Source organism: Seriola aureovittata, chromosome 6 (assembly GCF_021018895.1).
Source record: "Seriola aureovittata isolate HTS-2021-v1 ecotype China chromosome 6, ASM2101889v1, whole genome shotgun sequence".
Taxonomy (NCBI): domain Eukaryota; kingdom Metazoa; phylum Chordata; class Actinopteri; order Carangiformes; family Carangidae; genus Seriola; species Seriola aureovittata.
Window position 1 is genome coordinate 8,977,911 of NC_079369.1, and position 27,243 is coordinate 9,005,153.

The 27,243-nt window shown below is 40.6% G+C and overlaps 3 protein-coding genes and 1 long non-coding RNA gene across 4 annotated transcripts in view; 2 read left to right on the plus strand and 2 right to left on the minus strand.

Moving 5' to 3' along the window:
* Positions 1-1,714: 1,714 nt before the first annotated feature.
* Positions 1,715-4,554, plus strand: si:dkey-172o19.2 (nuclear factor interleukin-3-regulated protein). Its single transcript, XM_056379030.1, has 3 exons — positions 1,715-1,798; positions 1,911-1,981; positions 2,544-4,554. Exon 3 carries the CDS (start codon positions 2,555-2,557, stop codon positions 3,683-3,685), a length of 1,131 nt encoding a protein of 376 aa, XP_056235005.1. The 5' UTR covers positions 1,715-1,798; positions 1,911-1,981; positions 2,544-2,554; the 3' UTR covers positions 3,686-4,554.
* A 2,013-nt stretch (positions 4,555-6,567) lies between these two features.
* On the plus strand, positions 6,568-16,242 carry nfil3-4 (nuclear factor, interleukin 3 regulated, member 4). Its single transcript, XM_056377738.1, has 3 exons — positions 6,568-6,689; positions 11,758-11,874; positions 11,982-16,242. The coding sequence occupies exon 3, from the start codon at positions 12,013-12,015 to the stop codon at positions 12,760-12,762; it is 750 nt and encodes a 249-aa protein (XP_056233713.1). The 5' UTR covers positions 6,568-6,689; positions 11,758-11,874; positions 11,982-12,012; the 3' UTR covers positions 12,763-16,242.
* Positions 6,606-14,885, minus strand: LOC130170463 (uncharacterized). The gene is made up of 3 exons (XR_008827992.1): positions 14,844-14,885; positions 6,905-6,935; positions 6,606-6,669 (listed from the first exon to the last, which is right to left on the minus strand). It is a non-coding gene; the product is annotated as an uncharacterized LOC130170463 (long non-coding RNA).
* A 2,904-nt stretch (positions 16,243-19,146) lies between the features above and the next one.
* Positions 19,147-27,243, minus strand: part of lingo3a (leucine rich repeat and Ig domain containing 3a) — a 33,189-nt gene continuing 25,092 nt past the window's right edge. Inside the window, exon 2 of the mRNA XM_056379615.1 lies at positions 19,147-24,016. Within this exon, the coding sequence (XP_056235590.1) occupies positions 22,123-23,955 (1,833 nt within the window). The 5' untranslated portion in view covers positions 23,956-24,016 and the 3' untranslated portion in view covers positions 19,147-22,122. The remainder of the gene's footprint in view (positions 24,017-27,243) is intronic.

Sequence of the window (27,243 nt, forward strand, 5' to 3'; positions counted from 1 at the left end):
TGTTGAAACACAGCAGACTGTGGCCTCTGTGGTTACTGTGAGTCACAAAGAACAAATCTGCTGGAGTTTTTTACACACACAGAGCTGGTAGCTCCTGCTCTGGACAGCCCCCACACTCACATTAGTGAAATCTTCAGCACAAACTGCACAAGAGTGATAATGTACAATGTTGTGTGGTTTTCCATTTTGGTGGGATTGCTCAGTGCAGTTGTGTTTTCACATATGGCAGTGTTTCGTTAGAATGACAGGACGTGAAATAAACGGTGGCCAGGACTAGAGAGATGCATCATAGTCTCCCGATGGCACCTCTTGTATTGACCTGAACTTTGTGTTGAAGGGTGGGAAGGTTTGCAGCTGATGTTTCTGCTTTGCTACGATGACAAGATTCCTTGTTGAAGTTTGTTGCTGTTCTGTTTGGTCAGTGATTCAACAAAGACACTTACTGAGGAGGTGAGGAAGGACTCATGGGAAGCCATCCTTCTGGTGTATTACACTGACTTTCTTCAGCTCCAGTGCTGAAGTTGGTAGTCTTTGTGAGAGAGTGACTCCAGGACCCTCAAATGGAAAAAAAAAAAAAAATTTGCTTTGAGAGTGGCCTTTTGTAACAAGTATAGAAAACTTTTGCACGAGCATATCCCTGGCCTTATTGTCAGACCACAGACCATGTGGAATAGCCATAGCACATCCATATAAGCAGGAGTTTTTCAAGGACCCTTCCCAAACTGGGTAATGCACCACCAAAAAGACACAAGAAAGAAAAGTTAATTGTTTTTCTCCTAATACCATTAGGTCTGATCGGTCCCAAATGTATTCTGCAGCATGAAAACCACCTGACCCTCAGAGAGCCCTGGCCTCATGTGGAGTCCGTCTGGGATTACATGAAGACACAGAGGACATCCAGACAGCCTAAATCCACAGAAGAAATGTGGCAAGTTCTCCAAGATGCTTGAAAATCCTACATGCCAAGTACCTTTAAACACTTTTAAGTGTACCTAGTGCACCAAGGAGCACTGGTGCTGTTTTAAAGGGTGGTCGCATCCTGGCTTAAACCTAAACTTTTGCACATACTCTACACTATATACAGTGGCATGAGGTTAAGCTGACCGAACAGACCTATTCATAACCCCCCCTTGAATTTCATTGTGGCAGACATTAACAAGAATATGTGCAACAATGCTTCATTACAGATGCAATTTACCATCTGAAGAGAAATAAGAGGAGTGAGTTTCCAAAATGAGCACAGAGTGTGGTAGACATGTTGAGAGCAACTTTGGAGTGCCTCATGTTTTCATGCTGCAAAGCTGTCATTTCAACTTTCTTAATGTAACACCTCTACAAACTTTAATGAATTGACTAAAAACTGTTGTTTTGTGTGATTTTTATTATGTTTATTAAGTTTCCAATTCAATTATCTCCAACCACTAAATTGCATAACTTGCTTTCTAATGCACACCCCAGTGTAAAGTCTGCTCTATTTATAACTAAAGCTTTGATAGGGTTGCATCAATGTTCCGCAAGTAATGTGCTCTGATCATGCGCACCGCTGTGAAGTAACTTAAAGAAAACAATAAGTAGGGCAGTTGGTCCAAAGTGACTTATTTCAGTATAATCTCTTTGGTTGACCGTCGCCACACTCTTGTTTAAAACTTCCGCTCTCCATGTGAAGTTGCCTGATCAGTTTCCTCAGCTTTAAACAGACAACACAGAGGACACAGCGCGATTGGCTGCGCGCACACACTATATGCGTGGGTCGCTCTGCAGTTCTGCTTTCTTCAGCACAGCTGATTGTGATTGACAGGTAAGCGCAGCCGTCTCCGATAAAACACTTGTAACATCCACAGACATGTAGGTAAATGATCTAAGTGCTGGGCTGAGGTGTAAGGTGGTACGTGTTGCTGTGTGTGTTGCAGGATTACACCAGACTGTCTCAAAGCTGATCCAGTCCTCCAAGTCATCTCACAGGTGTCATCTTTTCACTGAGGTCAGTGCGATGAGTTTAACATTGTAACACTGTCTAATTGTCAGGTTTGGTCTAAGTTTAGAGATAAACCATTTATTCTACTGATTAATCTTCACTCTTGCTTTTAATTAACATCATCCGAGGTCGTTTTTTAAATCATAAAACCATATACACATACTTGAAAAACGAAGGACAACACTTCGCCGCCCTTTTTCATGCAAACGAATATGAATTTACGCGATGGGAGAAGTATTCAGATGCAGTAACAATGCAAAATACTTAATTACAAGTAACAGCGATGCATTCAAAATTTTACTCGGTACAAGTGTTGTCAAAATGTAATTTAGTTGTGTGCTTGTGGTGCAGAATCGCCCCTTTCAAAGTTGTTGTTGAATTATTAGCCTATTTTTTTTGTTGTTTGTTTGTTTTTTAGGTATATCTGCATCATATTGATGAAGTAACTTTGAAAGCGCAGAAGGTTCAACCTACTGTTTTAAGAATGAGAATTAATGTGGCTGACTGACTGATTGGTCGATTGATTGAATAAACGCGCTTTGATTGAAACTTTGATTTGATTCCTCAGTCCTGAGAAAAATGTCCAGCCCGGAGAGCCCCGGCGGTGCAGAGGTCAGTGCTCACTGCCAGCTTTCCTCGTCGGTCGAGAGCAACGGCTACACGGAGCATGAAGCAGACCCTGGACTCCTGCTCTCGGTCACAGGGTCCTCACTGCTGGCTCGACGTCTCCTGCGTTTACGGACCTGCAGAAGCCATGTAGGCCCCGTTACGCGCCGCAAGAGGGAAATGATCCCCGCCGACATGAAAGATTCCACCTACTGGGATAAGCGACGCAAGAACAACGAGGCAGCAAAGCGGTCCCGGGAGAAACGGAGGCTGAACGACCTGATGCTGGAGGGTCAGCTGCTGGCTCTGAGTGAGGAGAACGCGCAGCTGCGGGCCCACGTGCTCAACCTGCGGTACCACAGCAGCTTGAGCGCAGAAAAGAGCAAAGCCGCCTCTCCTGGGGCAACATCCACTCCCTCTGCTGTGGCTTCCACCTTTTCCTCATCTAGACCTGCTCACACCCCTGCTCTCTTCCAGCCAGGACATTGGGGGAGTAGGAGCACCCCCGCCTCTATCCTGGGTCTGAGGGCCCAAGAAACAGCCAGCCATCCATTGGAGGCAAATATCTCTTGTTTTAGCTCACCTAAAGGTCCCGGTGGTTTTAACCCACTAAGTCCTCACAACTGTGGCGCACAGCAACGCATCCTCCCTCTCCCCGGGGCCCGTGTCATCTCTCCCCGAACAGCTCTGGAGGGCGGGAGGTCTGCAGAGGCAGAGATGGAAGCCCAGCGACAAGTCTCCTCTAGCGATGACATCCCCAACTCCACCGACGGGTCCTCCCATCCCGCCTCCTCGATCCGTGCATTTCTGCCCACACCTGATACACTCCACCGCGCCTCACCCACTCTGGCATACACACCTCAGAATTGGCTGGCGCCCCATCTGAGTCACTCGGCAGTGTGTAATAATCTTCTGCTGCCTTGGCGCTCCTCTTACCTGCCACCACCGGCCGTCTACCCTGGCCTGCCTCTCTACATCCACGAGAGACGGGGCCAGGGTCTCGTAGCGGAGGCGGACATTCAGAGGGGGGTCAGGAGCCGGTTCAGCAGTGCTGCAGCGGGACTGTCCCACCTTGGGATGCACTTCAGCCCTGATGGACGCTGACGGGACAGTTTGGCTGTCAAGGCGATTAATGCAAGGAGATTAAAAAAGTGTGTCTTGTTAAAGACAGAACTATATATAAATAGGATGTTAGATACGCTGTGAATTTACTGTCTGACTTTCTGTTTCTATGAGAATGAAGCAGTGGTTATATTGCACACACGGACCAGTGCTGTCCACTAAACCTTATAAACTGCCCTATTAATGTAGTTTACTTCCATTTTGTATTAATTTTATCAGTGTAAAGTAATAAATGTAAACTTGTTGATTAAGATACAGAAAATACATTCCTGCTCCTTTGTCGTGGATCGGGATAGGCTGCTAGTGACGTAAATTACATTACTGGTGGATTTGATTGTAGGAAGCTGGCTGTGTTGTCTGTGGACTTTATTTTAACCGTTTATCTGCGGTGAGAGAGACGGCGAAACTGGGTGCTTGTTGACTTGGTATTTCCCTTTTATCCCCACTGCGTGATTTCCCAGCAGACTTTGATTCAATGGAAAATCAAACGTTGAAAAGTTTTTTTGTGAGTATACAGCTGTCAGACCTTCCTCCATTGCATCTGGTTATGCTGTTCTTTAGTGCTGAACTTTTTAACTTGTTAAAGGCAGGGATATTAAACAAGAATAAAAATAATAACTAAATGTTTGTATCTGCATGGATGGCCCTTATACTGTTTGTAATTTGAAATAAAAACATGCATGATGGGTAGGATTTTCCACCCATAAAAATGTCAAGAGGTGTCATTTCATTGAGCAAAGGCTTGGGAAATAAGGGACTAATATATATTATTTTAAACATTAGTAATACCTAAATGGCATTTTAAAACAATTTAAATTAACTTAACTTAAGAAAGGCCACGGCTATCCAAAAAATCCCCAATATTTTACCTATATTGTTCCTTCTTAAGGCTTATATTAAAGTAATATAGTCCGATATTCATGTAGGAGGCTGCATGCAGCTACACTGGTGTAAATGGTGTACAAAGCTTTAATTCATCTGCATGCACCGCTGAGAAAGTCAGTCCTGAAAGTCTCTTTTCACTGGTTTGGTGATTACCAGTGAAACTTTAATGAACCAGCGGTGCCGGGTGATGAATTATTATAAATCAATTAGATTTCGCCGCTCAGTAGGCCTTTTAAGAAAAGTTTCCTCTTTTCATGAGACTTGTCGTAGTTCAGTTTCCTGCGGCTGGACAGGGTCTCTGCTATGTAGCCTAGTATTTATTGCAGTTTTACAAAAAAAAAAAAAAAAAGTTGTATAATGTATTTCTGCATGTTCTCATTTCATCTTTAACAAAACTCTGCAGCGGCATCGTAACAGATGGTCTCACACAAGCAGTGCATGACCTGAAGACACCGGCAGAGGGCGCTACAACACAAATGATGTGGCAGATGGCAAAGCAGAAGGCTATTGTTTCCTAAATAAAGAAGTTTTTTTAAAATCATTTCTGCCTCTCCATATGAATGTTTTTTCTAGCAGGGTTAAAGAGCAATCTAGCAACTATCAAAGAGTCACTTGTCTACTGCATATTTAAAAAGAAAGTCATAGAAAAAAGGTACTGAAGTGTTCTACAGGCTACTAAATGACTGATTTTAATTTGGAAATCAATATTAATGTCTCATTTTGCTGTTAGCAAATTATAAAACTACTAAATCAACTTTGAGTCGTACAGTTCACAAATAATGTCAGATGTTAAATTTCAATGTTTATATAATGTACCATCTGTTTTTGACAGCATGACTTTGCCATGGTTTCACCAATCCCGCAGACACAACTGACATTTAGATTTAAAATAAGTCACATACAGATATCTGGTTGAAATGTTAGAAAAGAAAGAGAAAAGTTCAACATTGTTATACGTACACAGGTTAAACTGCGACTTCTTGGCCTTATGACAACAATCAAGTGTTGTCATGGACCTCTGGTGCATATTCTTCCGTATTAACGGCTTAAACGCATCACAACAGGAAGCAAAAATCTTACTTGTCTACGTGTGACAGCGTCTATACATAGAAATGGGGGCTGAGGTCAAATTTCACAGTCATGACAAACGCACATGTTAAAATTCCATTTACAAAGTTAATTTTTATTTTTATAGTGCATAGCAAGTGGTCCTACAGTGCACAAAGTGAAAAGCAGAATAATGAGAGAATATTAAATGTGCAGGCACTTAGTCGCAACTTCGACACTGATAAGTGACAAACACTTCTCTTTTTCTGTGAATCTGAGGTGCGGAAGATTTATTTATCACTCACGCAGAAATATTTCAGTCACTTCAGTGTAGTCTTCTCTGTTGTGCTTTACTGCAAATATCTGAAGGCCACAGAACTCTTATGTTGTGTCTTAGTCTCTTGTACTACTACTGATTCTATGGCTAATGCTACTACTTGTGCTACGTCCAAGTTTTTTCAGGGAAGAGCCATCAGGTAAGTGCCTGAAATGTAAAATGTCTGTTCGGATGAAAGTTTAATTGAATACTACACACCACACATAATGATCTGGCCACAGTACAGCAAATACAATAACATAGAGCATGGATTTACTCAAATGATGAATTAAAGCAGCACCATTACAGAATTTTCTCATAGAGTTTTTAATTTTTGACTCATTTAAGAATACAACACAACATATGTCAGTTTGTATCTGACAGCAGCATCGTAAAGGGGAGACCCCTGTGTGGGCAAGCCACTTACACCACAACACTATCAAGATGAATGGGGGCAGGCAGACACCTCTCATGTGACAACAAAGGTGGACAGTCAGAGTTAAAGACAGGAAAACAACACCTTAAGAGTGAAAGAAAGCTAAGAAATCAAGAGGTAAGAAGGCAGGGCTGAAAGCAACATGTTATGAGCCCCCGTCTGCTGATGATCGCATTACACAGTCTCACAGGAGAGCTCAGTGATCCAAGTTGTATATTAGTCGTGGGCGAGAGCAAGATATCTGTGAATTAGGTCGCTGGCACCTCGGCAGCAGTGGACATTCTGCAGACAACAGTTAAAAGGTAAGGCCTCATGCTTATTTTAACACGTAAAGTGGTTTGAACCATTATGTAACAGCAGGTAGATTCATTGAAGAAAATGGTTGAGGTGTTAGTGACCAAAGGAGTGATGGTTTATACAAATGTGCAACTATTGTGATGTGCTACGAAACAGACGGCCAGTTAACTTTTGAAAAAAAAATGTTGAAATGATTTGTTGCCAAAAATTCATACATTACCTGAAAATGTTACTCAGTTATCTGGCAAGAACTGTTTGAGGAAGAGGAAGTGTTACTACCTTGTAAATATAATATAAGATTACTTATGAGGACAGATTTGTACATGGTGTGTTCCTACAATATGATACGTTTTACAATAACGTATTGATCATTTGTCATCAATTTCATAAATAATCTCAGTTATATTCAGGTTGTTATCTGGCGAAAGAGACATTTTACTGAAGTTGTAAAGATACGCAAAGTCAGTTAGGACGACATCTTGGTACAGCGTGACTCTAATGGTCTTTAACCCGTGATTGTTTTGAATTACACTGTTTACATTAGATTGCTTTGAGACATAATCTCAGATTATCTAAACCCTATGGAAATTACTGCATATCCTAATAATCCAAAAAGAAATCCATGACTGTATATTTTCTGTGGCCCAAACACAAACATTTGCTTCATTTTAAGTAAGTGACCAAAAAAGCAGAAACACATCTATGTTATAATGTAATCTAGAACAGTAGTGTAGTAAATCCTTTAAAAAGCTGCCTGGTGGCTGGTTTGGTTTTTGTTGACATTGTTGTGTCAGTGATGTGTTTATTTTAACATTTCAGAATCTTTGAGGTTGTGGCTGCTGGTGGCGTCTCAGATTAATTTGTACTTTAAGGTCTTTCTAAAAATTCTATCCTACATATATGTGAGATAGACGAAATTTTATAAACACCTTTCAGAATATAAATGTTGAATACAACACTTAAATCCTTAATAAATATACTAAAACAGTAGTCCCCAACCTTCAGGCCATGGACTGGTACTGGGTTGCAACATATTTGCTACCAGGCTGTACGGAAAGGATGGATTACTCATTTGTTTTTATTTTTTTAATCTGTGAAAAACAACAATTGAAAACCAGTCTGTGAGAAATGTGTCTTTCTGAAATTGGCCCAAGGTGCAAAAAAGGTTAGGGACCGCTGTACTGAAACCTAAAGCACTGCTGAACATTTTACATGGTATTACCTTGCTAATGCATTGGACAGCTGTTTCTATTCTTTTGGTCATTCAGTGTGAATTATCAATGAGAAACATAGTGTTCTGCATCATATATTTGGGTCTTGATTGCACAATACTTATGAAGTAGCCGCATGGGTTCAAACTAACGGTAACATACGTTTTTGTTCTTTGTTCTGTGACAGCTAGTATTATTTTACTTTTTAAGGAGTTCAGCCGTCTTGAAATTCCACAACCCATCATAGATAAGTTAATATCAAGCTTTAAGTGCATCACATCACATCTGGATGTACAAATCCAGAGGTTTCCTAAGTATAAGTATAAATCTTAAATAGAAGATATTTTTCATTTATCCATTTTTTTCCATTACACCACATCATTGATGGCTTAGTACCATGCTCTAACTGTATACAGTTAGAATATTATATTTGTTTTCTCTTGTGACAGTGCCGTACATACTTTTATAGGATGGCGCTATGAGTTATTAGCACTGCCCTTCAAGGAATGTAAGCATTAACAGACAATTCAAGCCGAGAACTGTGCCAAAGTCTTTATTCCCCCAAGAGGGCATAAATTCACTCTAATGTCCCTGATGGCAGTTTAGAAAAGAAATGAACATAGTACATTGAGGTATGGACTGACCCTGGGTAGTTATTTTTACAGTGGCTGGCAGAGTACACAGCAAGACAACAGCAGATGGTAGAGTATGAGAAAACGGATAGACACCAAAAGAAGAAGTTCCTTACTAAAAAGCAGGCTGGCTATAATTAGTCAATAAGAAACAGGTGCAAATGTGCAGCAGAGTAGTGAGCGGGCTCGGTCTCAAGAGAGATTTCACTCAGGAACCCTCTCTCTTTTTTTATTTTCTCTCTCTGTGTCTCCCTATATGATTGTTGTTCTCTGTCTTCCTGCTGTTGCTTTTTTGAGTATACAACGCTTAGTCTTTGCAACACACACCAGTATGCAGGTGTGCATCCTTTCACACAAATACGTATGGGTTTAGGGTCTACATTCTCACTGGGCACAGGCTTGAATATTTTTAGCCTCATGTACGTTCTTGTCACCACATACTGGGTGCATGGCCTCTTTGAAACTTTTGTTTTGAAGCTTTAGGCTCATTCTGGCTGGCACATCAAAATATGTATGCTGAGAAGTGTGAATGACAAAAATAAAAATGAGTACTCACAGCTAAACAGGAGGACAATGGACTACAAAGTTATGGGTTGTGCTTAAGAGAATGCTTAAGTTCCTCATGTGTGAGATCCTGAGTGAAAGTTTATTCTGCATTGCATTGCAATGTTTGCAAGCTTTGTATAATGCCTGATTAGAAATGAACTTATCAGCTATGGTGCTGCCTGCGAGACATAGGGTGTGAGGGAAACATCAGTGAGTTAAAATACACAAGTGTGAGCTCAATTTGTGTCTTTCTGCGTATGATCGCACATTCAGGGGGCTGCTGTGGTTTCAACACAATCTTCATCCTTCTTGCACAGCTTCCCATGAAACCACCCACAAACCCACGCGAGTGAAAGAAAATTTATCAAAAGCTGCCAGCATTCCTCTCAGTCTGGTTATTCAAAGTATATTCCCGATTGATTTTACCTTCAGCCTTATGCAGTGAAATTGACAAACCCTCACCAGCTGCCTTTTTGGTGCCCAGAATGTAGAAGAATGAAGTGAAGCAAGTAGATTAAAGAGATGGAGAAGAGGAAGTGGTGACTGGGTGGACATTTTGATCAAAGAGAAGGGTGGGGGGAGATAAAGTGAGAAACTCTAACTCAACTTTACAATGGGCCACTTTTTTAAAATCTGAACTGAATCCATCCCGATAGTGAAAAGCTGTCTATATGATTTCTATATGGCAAGCTCAAGTGACCACATCCCTGCTAAACTGAAACAACTTTGTGCCTTCTGCAAAAATGCAGTTAAGGAATACTACAAAATACTTTTGCAAGCTTTTTGCAAAGACAATAACAGAGAGGTCCCTGCATCATTTTAAGCTGAGTTGAGTTCAAGTTCATTTGTATAGCAGAATGTCACACAAACATAATTCTAGTGACAACAGCAAAACTCCACACTAATCTGTAAGATTATCTGTACAAAACTCCCCAAAGTGAGCTGTCAATGATCCGTGAAGCAGATCAGTGCAGTAGCTATACGATTGCTGCTACGGGAACTCATTGTTTTAAATAACAATATACTGAACAATAGCACACTGATTCTCAAAAACATTAGTCCACATTCATCTTTGTCTACTTAATGTTTCCCGTCACAATTTCTGATGTGGTCTAGACAGGTAGGAGGTGAGGTTTGGTCAGGAAGGGGGGCTTGAATGCTGGAGGTGCAAGTTAAATGCAACTGAGTTCACTGTACACTTCTCTTTTGTCTCTTTCCCGAAGACTGAATAATATGATCAGTAATACTGTTCATTACCACAACACAGAAATTCCCAAAAGTACTGAATCATAAAATGTATCTGAATACTACTTCACAGTTCATCATTTTAATCCCTGTGTAATATCACTATAATATTTCTATCATATATCTGTTTGGACATAGAACTCTGGGATGATTTAATAACTTACAATGAGTTGAAAACGCGATACTACTTAAAATACTACAAACTAGCTTGTAATTTCTACTATCATTTCAAAATACTCATAGTAACTTATAACTTTGCACCTATATTTACACCTGGCATACCCAACATTGTCATAGTATAACTCATAGCTTCCAATAACATAATTCTTTTGTAGCAATTGAACACTGATTTATGATATTTTTCAACTATGATATCTGTATAATGTTATATCACAGAGACTGTGTTTCTGTGCATGCTGTCCAGAGTCTCTCCAGATAAAGAGGAAGAGATCTGTCTGCCAGTCAAAGTTACAGAGGATGAACAGAATAGGAATATTTATGAAACCACACCCAGTGTTACAGGCCTTTATGACAAGTTTTCCACCGAGAAACAAGAGGCCATGTAAGGCAATAACCCATGCAGTACTCCACTAAAATGCAACGTCAGTGCAACATCAGTACCGAGGAGAGTCTGAATTCATCAAGAAGACAAGATTTTACTCTGCAGCGACAAAAACTAATATCTGTCAACTATACCACTGTCCACATTTGACGACAGCTTGAAAATCATCAGCATACCTACTGACAGTCAATCCTGTAACAGAACAGTCTTGCGGCCACAAATCCACAAATCTGTTACACACACACAAAAACCTAGCTCTATGTGTTTGTCAGTGGTGGCTCGTCCAACTCAGAAATTATATTCTATACTCAAAAAAACAAACTTCTTGTACTAACAAACCTGGAAATGACAAGCTTCTCTACCTTAACACATCTGTGCACCAGATGTTTGTTTTCGTTCCATTTCTGCAGTAGTTTAGCCTTTGTACTAAGACTGTAGCATAGTGGAACCAACTATCCATAATAAGAAAAATTCAAAACAGGACACAAGTCTATGTTAAATATTTTCTGTAACTTTCTAACAAGTCCACCAAAACAGGTCAACAGGCGCTTCAAGGGTTACCAGACAGGAACACTAGAACACCAAAAAAACAGAGGTACAGGAAAACAGAAGACTTCAGCTATATGTTCTGCTTGCACATTACAGTAGTGAGCGTTTTAAAAAGAATAAAATGAGATCTTATGGGCTTCTTACTTGGGGAACTTGGTGAGTGCATGGCTGGGGTCGGCCCCCCTCCCTGCCCCCCACAACAACCCTATTACATTTTACAATCACATTCAACACCAACTCAGTTGTTGTAGGTTTGCTGTTCTCATGATGAATAAACTTCTCAATGTGAAAATGATCTATTGTTGACTCTCCTAATTTTTCCCCATAGGTGACAGCTGTGAGATATGAATAACTAGAGACAAACAGGCACTAGTCCCACAAACTACAATCATCCGAAATATTACCGTGCTTCTAGCAAAGACAAACCAACCCACAGTAAGACAAGGTAAAACACAAATCAGATTAGGTTAACATTACACAAGAAGGAAGTACCTGTATTACTCAGCCTCTAAGACAAGAACAAAAACATTCCTCTGTTCCTCTTGATTTCAGGTCTCTGTTGGTTGTTACTTTTTCATCTACCATGGAGTCCCTGTCGTCTTTTGACGGTGGCCATGTTTTACAAGTGGACAGTGAACCGGTATGTAAGGGACACCGTCGCAAGAGGGAGTTCATACCTGAAGAGAAGAAGGATGCCCTATACTGGGAGAAACGTCGCAAGAACAACGAGGCAGCCAAGCGGTCACGGGAGAAGAGAAGGATGAATGACTATGTGCTGGAGACTCATTTCATAGCCCTGAAAGAAGAAAATGCCAGGCTTAGTGCTGAATTAATGGCCATGAAGCTCCACTTTGGGCTGGTTCACCCTGCAGCATACACTGCCCACCAGAGCAACCAACTGAATCACCATGTTCACAGCGGCACCCTGTCACCCACGCCTGCCACCAGCACCCACCCCCAGTTCCTGCAGAGGGACTACTACTGGCATGGTAGAGACTCTACTGTTATGCCAAGCCACCAACCCTCTCAGCCTCTTTTCATTCCTGCATATGCCCTCCATACCATGAGAGGTTACCCATACTTAAACACATCTGGTGGTGCCAACTCTGGCCTTGTCACTCCCCTTGCTCTCCCTCGAAATCTCCTGCCGACCCACGCACCCCGACCTGGAGCTTCTCTACTGAAGCCCATTCCTACAAGAGCCGCCTCAGATGAGGAGGAAGAGCAGCAGGTCCCAGGGGTGCTGTCCCTGACGTGCTCTGCTCCGCCTCGCAAAATCAACAGGAAAGGAGAAAGGGTCTACTTCCCACCAAGACAATGCACATCCAACTGACTGTCAAATATAAAGGGGTGTATCTACTGTAAGGCTGTTGGATTGATTGAGTGAAAAATAAATAGCTCATTTCTCTTTACATCCCGTTAAAAATTCCTGCTTACACCGTAACTTTAAGAGCTCTATTATTGTAGAGTAATGGCACATGGTGCGTGTTGCGCTTAAAAAGTACGACGTAAGTGCATAAAGTTTTTAAACCACCACACTCTCCGCTTTTCATATCACAGCACACATTGACAGTTCTATGTTGAATGTTCATTCACTCTACAGCCCCTTGAAGAACATATTGCCCCCCACACACCAGAAAAGTTAGTGTTTGAATAAAATCCATTCATGTACAAGTGCACAGCATGCCATGCTGCGTCAGAAAAATAAAAATAAAAAAAATATATATATATACAGCTCTAAAGCTAATTGAGCTCCTTTCTGCGTGATGTCAAAGTCAAGCAGATGTTCAGATGTGGGTTATGAATAAGTAGTCACTCATCTTGATCGGAGCTACCTACTCTCCGGTCAGAGGACTGCTAATTATTCAACCACAACATCATGTTTTTTTTTTCTTTTACATGCATGAATGTTGATGAGAAATGTGGCAGAACTAGTTGTGTGTCAAATGTCAGTTTGTATTTTGTCGATGAATAAGCATTACTTGATGCTAATGTATATCTGTTAACCATCAATTGTAATCTCAACTAGATTAATGTAGAATCAATTATATCTCACCACCTTTTTTTATACGGTGAAATGCAGCTGAAAACATGCGTTACTCGAAATAAAAAGTTGTAAAAAGATAAACTTTTGGATATCATATGGTTTCATCTGGGACATGGCAAAGTTACTATAGGTTGCAACCTCCCTCCAAATGGAAACAGTGAAATGTGATGTTGTATTTCTTTGGTTTTCCTGTGTGGGCAGGCAGACATCTTCCATCATGCTGTGGTCTGGACAGTCTGTCTGAACCTGTCAATAATCTAAAAAGCTTTGGGTCGACATTGTGGTGAATATATTTTACATTAAAAAGAGATTAAAACAATTACGTTAAAGCATTGTGAACAAAGTTTTAAGTTATCCTAAGTATTTCCTCCATAACCCAGAAACTGATGGAAAATTCACCATATCATGTACTTTGCCAACAGAGGAGGAGATAAAGGCTGTGTCCAAATACAGAGACCAACTCCTACAGTGCTGTGGCCTTGAGCAGATTGAAGGTTTGTGTACTTCAGTACTCAAAAAAATTAGACCGTCTGTCCAAAGAGAAAAGTAAAACTTTTGCATTAGGTTACAGAAACAGCAGCTTACTGCTCTCTTCTTCTAGCTGGCATCTGTTGTTTCTTTCCATGTATTTTCAAGTCAGCATTACCCCAGGCTGCTGCAGATTGTTGGCTGTTTGCCCAACAACCTCAAGGCAACATTGCTGCTGGCCAGGCAAATAGCCAGTCCTGCTGGCTGAAAGACAAACTCAAAGAAACAGTGACTGCCAACAGGAACAAGACAGCAGCTGACTACTGAGTAAGTGTTTTTGTAATATAACACTATTTGTTGTTTATGGACAGACATGCAATAACTTATCAGCTGCTGTGGCTAAGATTATTAAACAGGGCCAATAGAGCTGTTAAAAGCAGGTAGTTAAAAATGTCAATTTTATGACATATGGCACATTTGCTTATAAATAAGTAGTCCGTAAAACAAACAACAGAGCTCCATCTCCATAAGGCCCATAGCAATTTACACAATCTAAAAACTACTTAATTACTGACAATGGGAATACAGAGAGCCTGGCAGGTATTAGGGGAATCTTTTTAAATTATCTGTTCACAATAACCAGTTATTTGAGCCAGTAAATTATTACTCTGTGCCTAAGAAATATTATACTGTACCCTTATATTGTCCTTAAGAATCCTCCTCACACAGTTTTTAGTGTAATGACAATGAATTTGCCTTGTTTTGCAGGGTTACAGAAAACATTGAGTACTTCACACTACAGCCAGCATGCTAACATTGGAGCAGGTGACCTGGCTAAAGCAGTGTGGGGAAACATTGTGCTGTTTCAGTTATTTTATGGCACAGTGTGATATACTTACGAACAAGACGTGGCCGCCATGGTGCTTCTTGGGTGCTTTTCTATGTAATTAAGAAAAACAAAACAGCTTACCACACTGACTAATGTTAACTTACAGGGAGGAGACACTCGAGCACAACCTTCCAACATATGGTTCCGCCATCTTTGTTACACGTACACTTTACCGGTCGGGCGTAGCGCGTGGGAGATCACCTTCGCTTCCGTCATGCCCCAAGCAACCAGTAGGAGTCGCTAGTGCGGCGAGGCGAGCAGGAGGCTCCGCCCCGCAGCCCAACTCGAGCCCGACGCTTGTCGCTCATCTTCCCGTCTGTGTCTTGCAGATTAATCCACACGTGGTTGTTAAAATGAACATCTTACTTAACCGCAGTAGCCTGCTGTGTAAAATCAATCTTACATAGGCCAGGGAGGTCATGTTCTCCCCCTTTCTGTTTATCCGTCAACAGGATTATTACGCAAAAAAAAAAAAAGAAAAGAAAAAATTGCCAATTTGCCGATTTGCACAGAACTTGGCGGAGGGATGGGGCATGGGCCAGAGTAGTACCCATAAAATTTTAGAGCAAACCAGGGTCATTAACTGTGAATTAGATTTTTTTTTTTCTGTGAAGTCTGGTTTATGTCGTAGGACTTTCTTTTCTGTTTTTTTTTTTTGTCTCAGTAGTTTTGGTCAGCTGGTTGATAAATAGTATTTTCCAAACCACATATGCACCAATAATGTCATTCTGTGAGTAATGTAGCATGAAGGTTGTCCCCTGCTGTGCCTTTCTGCTGAATAGTGCTAACTTGCTAAAATAAGATCTTTATGTAGTGAGTGTGTGTAAAATGCTTAATCTGTTTGGATATAATTGTAATCATTGGAATTTTCCCACTGTAACGTTGGTAATTTTCTGTATATGTCTTAATGGTGTTTCAAACCTTTCTGTGGCCGCCTGGTTCTGTAAGCTTCATTATAATAATAATACAATATTAGTCACAGACTTTACATAGTGTATTACCCTGTTTTCATAGGCAAACTAAACCGAGACACCATTTATTAGTCACCACAACTTGTCTTGTTTTGCTTTTGTTTGTAATAAAATCACCAAAATGGGACTCTTTAACTCAAAGTTTATTTATACCCAGCACTTTATCAAATGCAAGACAATTGAGCTCATACAGACTCCCTAAGGGCAACATTGTCTTAGAGCATGGTATTAAGCCAGTGTTTTTCTCTATTTAAACATACTCATCCCTACTCTCAATCTTGTGTTGACTGATCTTTGGTGTCATGCAGCTGATATCAGAGTTTATAGGCTACGGCAGGTTTTTAATCTATTTTCAACCAAAAATACAGAAATCTTGATCATGTTTTCAGTCTAATATGAAATTTGATTTTTTATTAAAAAAATAAATCTCTATAACTACATCTATCTCTAATACTATTTCTGCTCTATCATTGAATTTCTATAACTAATATAGAAGAATAACTAATATTTTAGGGCATATGTACAGCTTGATGGGTTTTGAAGGTCAAATGCAAGGTCTTGCATGTTGTGGTTTTGAAACAAGAAAATTAATCCAGTCTTGATGGTACATTATCATTTGTTCTCCAGCCAGACATCAATACAACACATTCACTACATCTGTCATTGGGCTTAGGCCCACATTTTGTTTTCAACATCTTTCACCCCTTTGCAACCACCCTATCAACAACAAGCTAATGTGGTATCTGACCGTGCATGTCACCAGTTACAACTCTGTGTTGAAACTAATTACCCACAGTTCTGAAACCAAAACTAAGCTTTGGTTAATTCATCTGGTGTGCAAATACGAATAATGTATGACACGACTTTCAAGTCATTTTGGGCTAGCTAACATAAGTCATAGTGAGATTTAGGTAGACCCAGAGCTCCCAATGTCATCAAGGTTTAGCTGAAAAGGTCTCATCACAGTTGAAGGATTTAAATAAATTATCAGCCAGTGTCATCAAAATGAGCAGGGACTGCCTTTTTACAGTATTGTTTATATACATTTCTTAACAAGTGACTGAAGAAAAACTTATTTTGGGAGATGTTTTTTTGCAGCTTACAAACTGATCTACAACCAGAATATATCATGATGAAAATAGGTGCAAAAATTCTTTGCAGATGAATTGTTTGTTCAGCAGCTGCTAACCACTACAGTCCCATTTAGACCACCACATTTCAACACCATGGTAACACAAAATGTGTGATTACTACACACACGCACACACACCTTATAGACAAACAAGCATCCACGCACATTGTGTTACATCATTTTAATTACCCATCAATGTTCCCACCGTATATATGGAAATAGATTTGTTAAAGCAGAAGTTGGGTGTCAGTGTGTTAAAGTGCATTTCCTCTCAAACACAAACGATACTGGAGGGGAGGGTTTCACTGCTTTTACATTTTACCACTGCTTTTACATTTTACCACTGCAATTTAACAGAATTATTAAATAAGTAAAATCCAGGGCAGTCATATCTTGAAGGTTTATACTGTAATTTCTTTGGTGTTGGTGTTTAATGCTACATCTTAGGTTGATGACACATATTTCAGTTGTTCATCTGAAATGGCACAGTCAACTCCTAACAAGGGAGTAGGTGTATTACTGTCAAGTATAAACTAGACAAACTAAATCATTCACAGTGATTTCTAGGAAAAAGAGAGGTGTAATCAATTTCCAGTCAAATTAAATTTTCACCAGAGTTTTTCTAAAGGTCTAGCACGTGGTGTCCATTTCACTCTTCACAGGGCGGTAAAGTGTAAGAAGAGTGACAGTAATGTAGCCTAGATTACTGTATAACACTTTATACTAGAGTAACTTTGTATAAATGCAAAGCTATTTTTTTATCTGCAACTTTCATGTTTTTGCAACTTGGTTTGATGAATGCATGTAAATGTATATGTAGTGTATGTACAGTATATCATTAACTAAAGTGAATCTTAACAAGAACACTTTCTGCAGGAAAGTCTTGTTCATATAATCCACAAAATTTTCTCCAATCTTAAAAATATTTTAGACATTTTATAAGTAATAAAATAGAGCAGCTATTATAGTTTCTTACTGGCATACAGAGGGGGGGGGGGGGGGGGGGCACATTCAAGAAAAAACATGAATTAATGAGTGGAGAAACATAAATGCAGATGCTTCCATACAGATGTACTGCATCATGCAGTCAAGCAATTAACGCCTTGTCATTCCCTCAGACATGTATAAAACATGCAGAGCAGGCCCAGGTGAATTTTGCATCAGGATGTCAAGAAGGAAATGATCTAAGAAACAAGTTAAAACACAATGAGAGACCAAAAGTGCAAAAATCATGCACACTGGTCTACAGAGGTGTGGAAAAATGTGATGTAGTCAAATGAGTCATCTTTTACCATGTTTTTAACACGTGGGGGAGTGCAGCCATGACAAGTAGCAAGAGAACAGTGCAGGTGCAAATCCTTGACCCCCACAGTGAGGGCGTCGAGTGGTCTGGTTCAATATTTTCCTTCCACAATCTCTTGATAGTCTTGTCTCTTGAGAGCGAAGGGTTCTCTGCAAATCAAAGTTAATCAGAGTGATTTATCCTTTGATGAAACATTTCTAGGTTGGCGGGAGTGGTGTCGCTGAATGGTTTGATGAGCATGATATGAATCATATGCTACAGCCGTCATAATTACAAAACACTTACAGTAATTTCTGGACCGACATATTAGACAGGGTTTGATGTTCATCTCCTCAGTGCAGTTCCTGGTCTGTTTCAAGGAGCACGGAATAGAAAATATTTTCAAGATCTAATGCACATGTTTTAAGACAAATAAAAATACTCTGCTTGGAATGATAATTTTTGTCTGCCGTATTTCTTTTTCCTCAGAAAAGTTCAATTACCTTGTTAGAAAATCTTAAAAAACTATGAATGTGCAAATATTGTCAATTTTTAAGATTATCTCGTATGTACACATTTGAACCTCAAACTTAATTGAGAGACACGGTGAGGTAACAAGCAACACACATTTTTGAGTGGAGAGGGGACTAAGAATTTAAAGACCAGATTTTGAAAAATTGAAATGTACTTGGGTGCTGACCATCTTCCTGTTGCCTGATCTACTTCCTCCTTGAGGTGTCCCTGAAGTGCATGCTCTTTATTTGTCTTTGACCTGAGCAGTAATCAGTCACAATATTACAGTATGAATTCACTTTCCCATTGAATAACATGGAGCCTAGTCTAGTTTTATAAGTTACACTGGTACAATGGTTAGACATCCAAGATGTAGAACGCCCTACAACAAACAAACAACACATTCCAGTGTGAATAATTTTATCTGCTCACAAAAGTTTATTTACTTTACCTTGTGTTTTGATGAATGCATAGAAAATGAACAACAACAACCCTCCTCCTACAGTATATGCAGTACCTATATCATTAAAGTGAATCGGGGCAAGAATGGTTTCATCTAACAGTATATCCTTGTGTGTGGTGCAGATAGCACATCCATCCATCTGATTTAATTGATGTTTTTTTTAATCAAAATATGACAAACTCCTGGAAGAACTTACCAAAATAAAATCCGCAACACAAAATCTCACAGTGACAGGGTCACAGGTGTAATTTAGAACATCTCAGACTGCCACCATAAGGGTCGAGAGACCAGATCACTGATATAAAAATGGGACAGGGGACAAGACATCATCATAGCAGGTACTATAGCATGCTTTATAAACAGTGTGCTTCATTTTTATAAAACAATACAATACAAAACAGTGTAGCACAATTTCCAGACACAACAGATTCCATAATTACACAATGAGTTCAGCAAAGGACGATGAGAAATACAATTGAATTGTTTACATGTTTAAATCACAGAGAGGAACCTTAACTGGTGTCAGATCAGTCCATGAACATATTCACAGTTCATTAATAATTTTGTTTGTTTAATTTGTTGTGCAGTATATGTGGGTGAACACTAAATGATGTAACATGGGATGACACAGTTTCTACTGTTTGTTATGTGCTGCAGAAGAAGTAGTACAGGGGGAGGGTTTGCTCTGTGAGGAATGTCATATTATTAATTTACATAAATTCATTTTCACTTCCAATACTACTGGATCCAGATCAGCCCTGCATCAATTTCATAATTGCCTTTTTGCAAAATGGAATAAACTGTTTACTGTGAAGTCCAGAGCTTGAGGTCACAATGTAGAATTCAATAGCCAACAGAGGGCGGCAGAGTAACACTGGTAAAAGTGGAACAGTGGAAGCTAAACAGGAAGAGCTGATCTCTGAACTGTTGGTATTGGTTCTCAGAGCTAGACCCACAGATCAAGAGATGGGCAATACTTAAGGTTCAAATGGTACATGCAGTTCACCTGTTTTCTCGCTCTCTGAAGAGAAGATGGAAACTGGATTCAATGCCTCCAGTTTCTGGCTTTTAGATAGATAGTGTGGTATAGAAACTACCACATGTTGACATGAGTGCAAATTCATGTGAAAGAACAAAAAACACTGTATTACATTCTCAAATATAAACTGTATTCATTCATCAATTTATGAATAAACAGCTATGGTTTTTATGTGAGGGAATATAGAAACACCCTTTGTAAACACTTGATGACTTTTTGATCCCAAGTTAAACAATTACATCTTAATTCTGCACATTGAAACCACCTTCAGAACCACTTCTCCTTAAACTTTTACAATATGTTGCACACCTTTCTTAAGTGGCATATATTGTTAATAGCAAGCATCCAGCCCTTTGCTGTTACAATGTCAGTGTCTTCCTAGAATACCTAAATTCCCTCTCCTCTCTGGCTCAGTTTCATTATGACCTTTGTTCCAGTCTGCAAGGTCTGCATCGTATTAGCATTTTTCCCTATGTCTCTCAAACAGAACGAGGTCCCGATGAGAATCCACTTAACTCCTTGTCCCGCTGGTCAGGCAAGCCTCCCCATTGTCGATTATGCAGCCAGAAATAGGCACGTGAACTAAAACCTGACATTAACGCCCTTCATGATTTGTTGTGTGAGCTCAGACATGTCTCTAACTGATTATATGATTTGTGAGATTGTAAAAGCTGGATATCACTATGTTGAAAAGGAGACTTTAACAGTAGAATTACAGCAGAACAGTAATATCTGATCACTCAACATTACTATAAACAACCACAAGGATGTCAATAATTACAAAATATATAATACATCTTATACAGTATCCTATCTATACAGTATGATCTATTCAACTGTGGGATAAATTCACCCCAACAAATGTTTAATTTACAAATAGTACACATTATTCAAAGTAAGAAGCCAACTCTGTGCATGCATTCATCTTTACACAGGCTTTTCAGATAAAGAGGGCAAGAGTCTTGTACAGTGTGTCTACTAAATCATAAACAACAATGGAAAACCTAACTATTAAGTGTGCATCTGCATGTACGGATTTGTCACCACATAACTGTGCATGGGTCCTTTAATTGTAGCTCAACATCTTTGACCAACTTATATCCAGTGAGAAGCGACTTCTCTCTGCCATGGCTTTGCATTGACAATGATAACATGGTGCTCTACGGTTAAATTGGCAGTGTTGCAGAGTGTAGACTCTTGGTATTTATTTCATAAGATATAAGAGTAAATTAATACTCTTGGTATTAATTTATTCTGTACAAACCCACCATCAGCAAAAAAGCAGAGCCTTTATGTCATAACAGTGCTCTGAAATCCTGACTGTAGATGAGTCTAAATATGCAGTATATAGCTAGAACTATTCAAATACATATTGGCAAGTCCTTGGCATTCATTGAGCACCACCCTGTTATTATGTATTCATGAGTTTGGAAATAGAGAGCTTGAATCACCTCAGATGGGGGAGAGGCGAAGTCCTTTAAAGATGAGGAGGACAGAGATCCTCGTGGGGAAGAAAGATGGAGTTGGCAAGAGCTCTGTAGAGGTTAAAGACTGGTGGGACTCTGAGTGCTATTGTTGCTTGGTCTTTTAACAGTCTGTTCAGGATTTTGAGACATCTTTAAATATAATCCAGATCTCTTCTGCACAATAATGTGAACACACAATAAAGAGCAGCAGAAATACAGTACATCAAATCCATACAGATTGCCTTTTTTTTGTCGTGTTTCAATAACAAAACCTTAAAATGTCCTATAAATAACTGATTCTAATGTTTTGCGAGCACAGACTCCCATTCCAGTGTTTTTATGTCCCTTTATGTCCTAGCTGGAGACTGCTTGTAAACAGTATGAGGGATAGAATACTAATAAGAAAAAATAGACCAAAAATAATCAAATCATTTTCATGTTGAACTTGCGTGCCCCACCCTGTCCTCCACTGGCAGCAGGTCCATCCACTTTTCTGAAGGAATATTCCACTGAGAAATTGTTCTTGTGCTGCCCTCTCCCTCGACTCCACACAAACAGCAGGATGAAACAGAACAGGACTACACCCAGGAACATGATACAGCCCATAGCTGTGGATATGAGGATGGTCTTGAGGTCCAGAGTGAACTTCAAGAAGACTCTGGTATCATTTAGATTTGTGTCATTAAGGTCCCCAGCATAGTAAGTGCGGTTGGCCATAAGGGCTGCATCTAGTGGCAGCCCACTAACTGTGAGTGTGGCAAAATAGGTGTCATTTCCACCAGCGTTGCTGGCTATGCATATGTAAGTTCCACTATCCATTACCTGGGCGTACCGTATTTCTAGTGTGCCTTCTGGTAATACAGTTAGGCGTCCGCTGCTCTTTGTGGTGATACGACGGCGCTGGGGTGAGATCCAGAATATCACTGGTGTTGGTTCACCCTCTGCTCTGCAAATGAATGACACAACCTGTCCCTCACGGGCAGATATCTGCTGCAGTTTCCTGTTGCGGATTTTGGGCTTCTGGCAAGTAAAGTGGTCAAAGAGAGCTGAGTCAGAGAAAGCGTTAAGAGCCCGTCCTTGCACCTCAACAGGCATCATACACACTGGAGAAGCACCGTCAAAATTGAGGGTCTTCCTGCGCTGAAGGATCCACAGCAGGCGGCAGTCGCAGGCCAGAGGGTTTCCATCCAAACGCAGCGTCTCCAGAGTGTTGACGGATTGAAAGGCTCCCTCTTCCAGGGTCACCAGGCTGTTAGTGGAGAGGTTAAGAAGGTGGATTTGCCTCAGACCACCCATGGCGTATGGCTGCACTACTGCCAGGTTAGTGTTGACCAGATGCAGCTCCTTCAGCCTAACAAGGTCCCGCAGCGCCCAGGACTCCAACACAGAGATGGGGTTGTAGGAGAGGTTGAGGCTGGTGAGGTGAGCCAGACTGCGCAGGGCAGAGGTCGGCACAGAGGTGATGTTGGTGTGCGTGATAGACAGCCAAGACAAGTTAAGACCCTGCAGGCTGTGAGGGGAAATGTACTCCAAAAAGGGCCAGTGATCGATCTCGAGCCCCCTCAGGTTTCCCAGCTTCCGGAAGTTCTGGTCCTCTAAGGCGGAGATACTGAGGTAGCGGAGCCGCAGAGTCACCAGGTTATGCAGGTAAGACAAAGACTGGCTGGACACAGAAGTCAGGTTGCACCTCTCAATGGTCAGCTCCCTCAGCCCCACTAGACCCAGAAAGGCCTTGTTGGAGATATAAACCAGATCATTGTCTCCAACCTCAAGGTTTTTCAGACTTTTCAGGTCTTGGAAAGTAAAGTCCAAAAGAATCACAATTTTATTCCCACTGAGGTCCAGTGAAGTTAGGTTGGAGAGACGTGAGAAAGCCCCCATGGGGACCAGTTTTAACTGGTTACCCCTCAATGAAAGCGACTGCAGGTTCTGAAGACTAGAAAAAGCATTCGGTTCCAGGACACTAATCATGTTGTCACTCAGGTCCAGCTTTTCAAGACGTAGATACGGAAGCAGGTCACCGTGCTCTACCCAGCGAAGTTTATTCCCACTTAGATCCAGGATCTTGGTGTCCAGTGGGATGCCGTCTGGCAGGGCAGACAGGCGTTTACCGTAACAGGACACAGTCTTGAGCTTTGCAATGCACTCACAACGTTGGGGACATCCTTGGCTCTGGGTGGGTGACACCGTGATCATCAGTAGCAAGAGCAGGAAGGGCAGGAGCCAGCCTACATCCTGGCTCAGGCTCACCCCCATGGCCCTCAATTCCACTGCTTCCTCCTGCTCCTGTCAGGGGTTGAATCACTGGGCCAGACACCTGAGAAGAGAGAAAGAACGAGAAGAGGAAAAGGAAAGGAGGAGGGCAAATAGAGGAGCAGAAAGAGTGAGAAAGAGAGACAAAGAGACAGACAGTGAGACAAATTAATTAAACTCAATTCCCCTTCAACAACAGCGATCAAAGACTCTAAATGAGTGGAATTACAATTACAAACCCTAATTGACCTGGCAGAGCAGCGAAATTAAAGCCAGAGCTCCAAGATAATCCTCAAAGGACTGGGTCTGTATTCAGTTGAACCACTTTGGTTTACAGTGATCGACTACGCATTGCATACACTCAAGTTCTAAAATCACGTATCAGTGTGCACAGAAAAAAAAACCCTAATAGCTATGAGTCAGTTTTATATCTGATGGCTGTTTTGCTCTCTAGCTATTACATGCATTGTAAATGAAAACAGAGAAACAGGGAAATTGAAAATCTACTGTATTCATAAGACCTCATGCGGGACATCTTAAAATGCATGAAAAAGGAAACACAATTGCAGATACTCAAATGCTCTTAACAGCAAAATGCACTCAAATGGCCCATTTGTATGGTGTGAGGAAACAGAAGACTGACAAATAGGAGGAAGAAAAATAACTGCATGTATACAAGCTAAATAAAATATGAAAGTGACACTGAACAATCCAATCAACAGGCACACAGCACAATATATCCAGCCACGAGTGTCTTTGAGTAAATGCCTGACGAGGTCAGTCACCATAGCAGAAGGCCACGACTCAGTGCATCACAATAACTCAGTCCATCACATCATCTACATAAGTCTCTGAGGCATGAGGCTTATCATGAGAAGAGCTTGCCTAGCCTGACCTGCCTATGGGTTTCATATGACACACACAGACATACACACACACACACACACACACACACACACACACACACACACACACACACACACACACTTTTCCTCTCTCGTTCTACCACACTGCAGAATGTTTCCAGCACAGGGGTAATCCCTTTATAAACCTGTCATAAAATAGCAACTAGTGGTAATGGAAAGTAGCTCCGGAAAACATATTCCATAACATCATAATAATTTAATGGTGGGGCAGACAGTGTGTTAAAGCATGCCGAAAAGAGCATCACTGATATAATCATCCCTCACACATGGAGACACATTGGAAATCACAAATAACAGTAGACACTGACACTGTGGGTGTTAAAAAATGGAAAGGGTGCTGGTTGCTAATGTTTGAGAAAAGACCAGAAGCTCCAATATATCATGGCTGTGTTCGCTAATACTTCACTAAATTGTATTCAAACAGGCACACATGCACAACCCCTCAAAACAATAGGGGAGTCCAAATTCAGAAGGCATGTTGGCATGTGGAGGACTAACAGTGTTGAGGGGTTTTAAATTCCCACCTGCTACTGTTACAGATGACTTAATAACTCCTTTAAATGTCCATCACCTCTGCTCATGTTCCAATTTACAATTCACCCTGGTTCAGAGATGAGTGTTCCCATTAGCTGAATAAATTTAACTGTCTGAAAATGCCAGCAGAACTGTCGGATAACAGACAGGCTTAAAATGAGAAAAACATTGTTTTTCACTTTTATACCAGTAAAATATGAATATTTCAGATTTTTTAGAACTCATTAGTAGTATAAAAAAAAAGACAGTGTAGCAGACGCTGCTAATGCCCATGCAGTTATCAGACACAGCGGCCTGACATTTAAATTTTGTGTCATTCATGGTGGTCTAACAAGACTCAGAAGACACTGAAGCAAATGTCTTTTCTGCACCCATGGCCAGTGCTTGGATCTTGGTTCAGGCTTTGTAACTGAAAAAACATAGCAGCTGTCCTGGATGAATTGTCAAATTTAACCTTAAATGTCACCAAAATAAACTGAACTCAAAAATAAATCTGCAGCAAGAACTTGGGGAAGAAAATTTACACACAAGGTTCAGGAGTTGAGAGTTGGAAAGTAATGTAGTTCACAGTTAAAATACAGAACTGCTCATCAATATCATAATCTACACCTCTTTACTTCACTCACTGGTCCAGCTTCTAGCAACTGGATTTAATGGATTTAAACTGGACTGGACTGTGTAGTGAATGGCTGCTTTGTACTGATTCCTTGACACTGAATACGAATGAGCTTTGCTGGATTCTTGATAAATTAGTAATTATTCCATAATATCTAATCAATATCATTCCATGAGAGGTTGATCTTTGCTGTGAATCTGATGTTACTTTAATCGACAGAGACATTTTGGCATGTAGGAAGATGACTGTGTCTAAACTACAATAGCCAATAATTACAGTGTTAAATGGTACATGAAACTGTAAGTAATATATGGTTTTATCCTCTGCAACACTGTAATAAAATTGCATGCACCAGCAATCTAGGTGGTGTTGACACCCAAAAGTTGATAAGACATGTAATAACTGCAAGCACTACTTTTATTGAAAAAAATCCAGGATTAGGAGGAGTTAGATAAAGAATAGACAAGAGGAGGATAAGTGAAGTGGCAGCAGTGTCTGCATGGTTTCAAGGACTTCAATGATCCACCTTGGCATGCATGTTGACTTTTGTCTAACCTGTAGTTGGTCTGACATTTCATTCACATCAGCATGACTTATAGGGCCGTGTAGCCTCCATTAAAAACATTAGCAACTCACCTGCCTCTATGAAAGAGTTTTTTCTCCATAAACAGCAGGTGGACATTGACAGAAAAACAGCAGTAACTGCAAACTTCCTCCTCCAACCCCCAAACATTGCCCCCTCCCCACATTTAAAAATGTCTCAAATTTCCCTGTCAGTCACATGGCTAGTTTTCCAAACCCATATCTGGTAGCAGTCACTAATAAGCCCGGAGGCCCCAGTCAGCTAATGCACCACAGGTCAACAGCAGGTGGATAGAGCAGTGTACACAGCATGACCCCTCCCCACTGTGGGCACCGGGCAACTCCACACAGAGCTGCTGTCCAAGAGGCTACTGTTACCTGATAGTAAGCTGAGTCAAAAATAACTGAGTGTCACATCTCTTTGATTACACAGCAGGAGTACAACATTGCTCTTCCCTGCTGACCTTCAGCTGAAGCATGTGACAGAGAGCAGCAGCAAGGAGAGGACTGATTGACATCCACTTTCACCCAGTCTTCGTATTTCATTTGCTCTTTTTTTCGTCAAAGATAAAATTCTTGAGCTTTTCAACTAATTTATCTAGTTTGCCACTTGGCTGGTGCTGTACAAGTTGT

Coding starts and splice junctions, on each gene's coding strand:
- si:dkey-172o19.2 (XM_056379030.1), top strand. CDS start 2,555: ATGTCCAGCCCGGAGAGCCCCGGCGGTGCAGAGGTCAGTGCTCACTGC.
- nfil3-4 (XM_056377738.1), top strand. CDS start 12,013: ATGGAGTCCCTGTCGTCTTTTGACGGTGGCCATGTTTTACAAGTGGAC.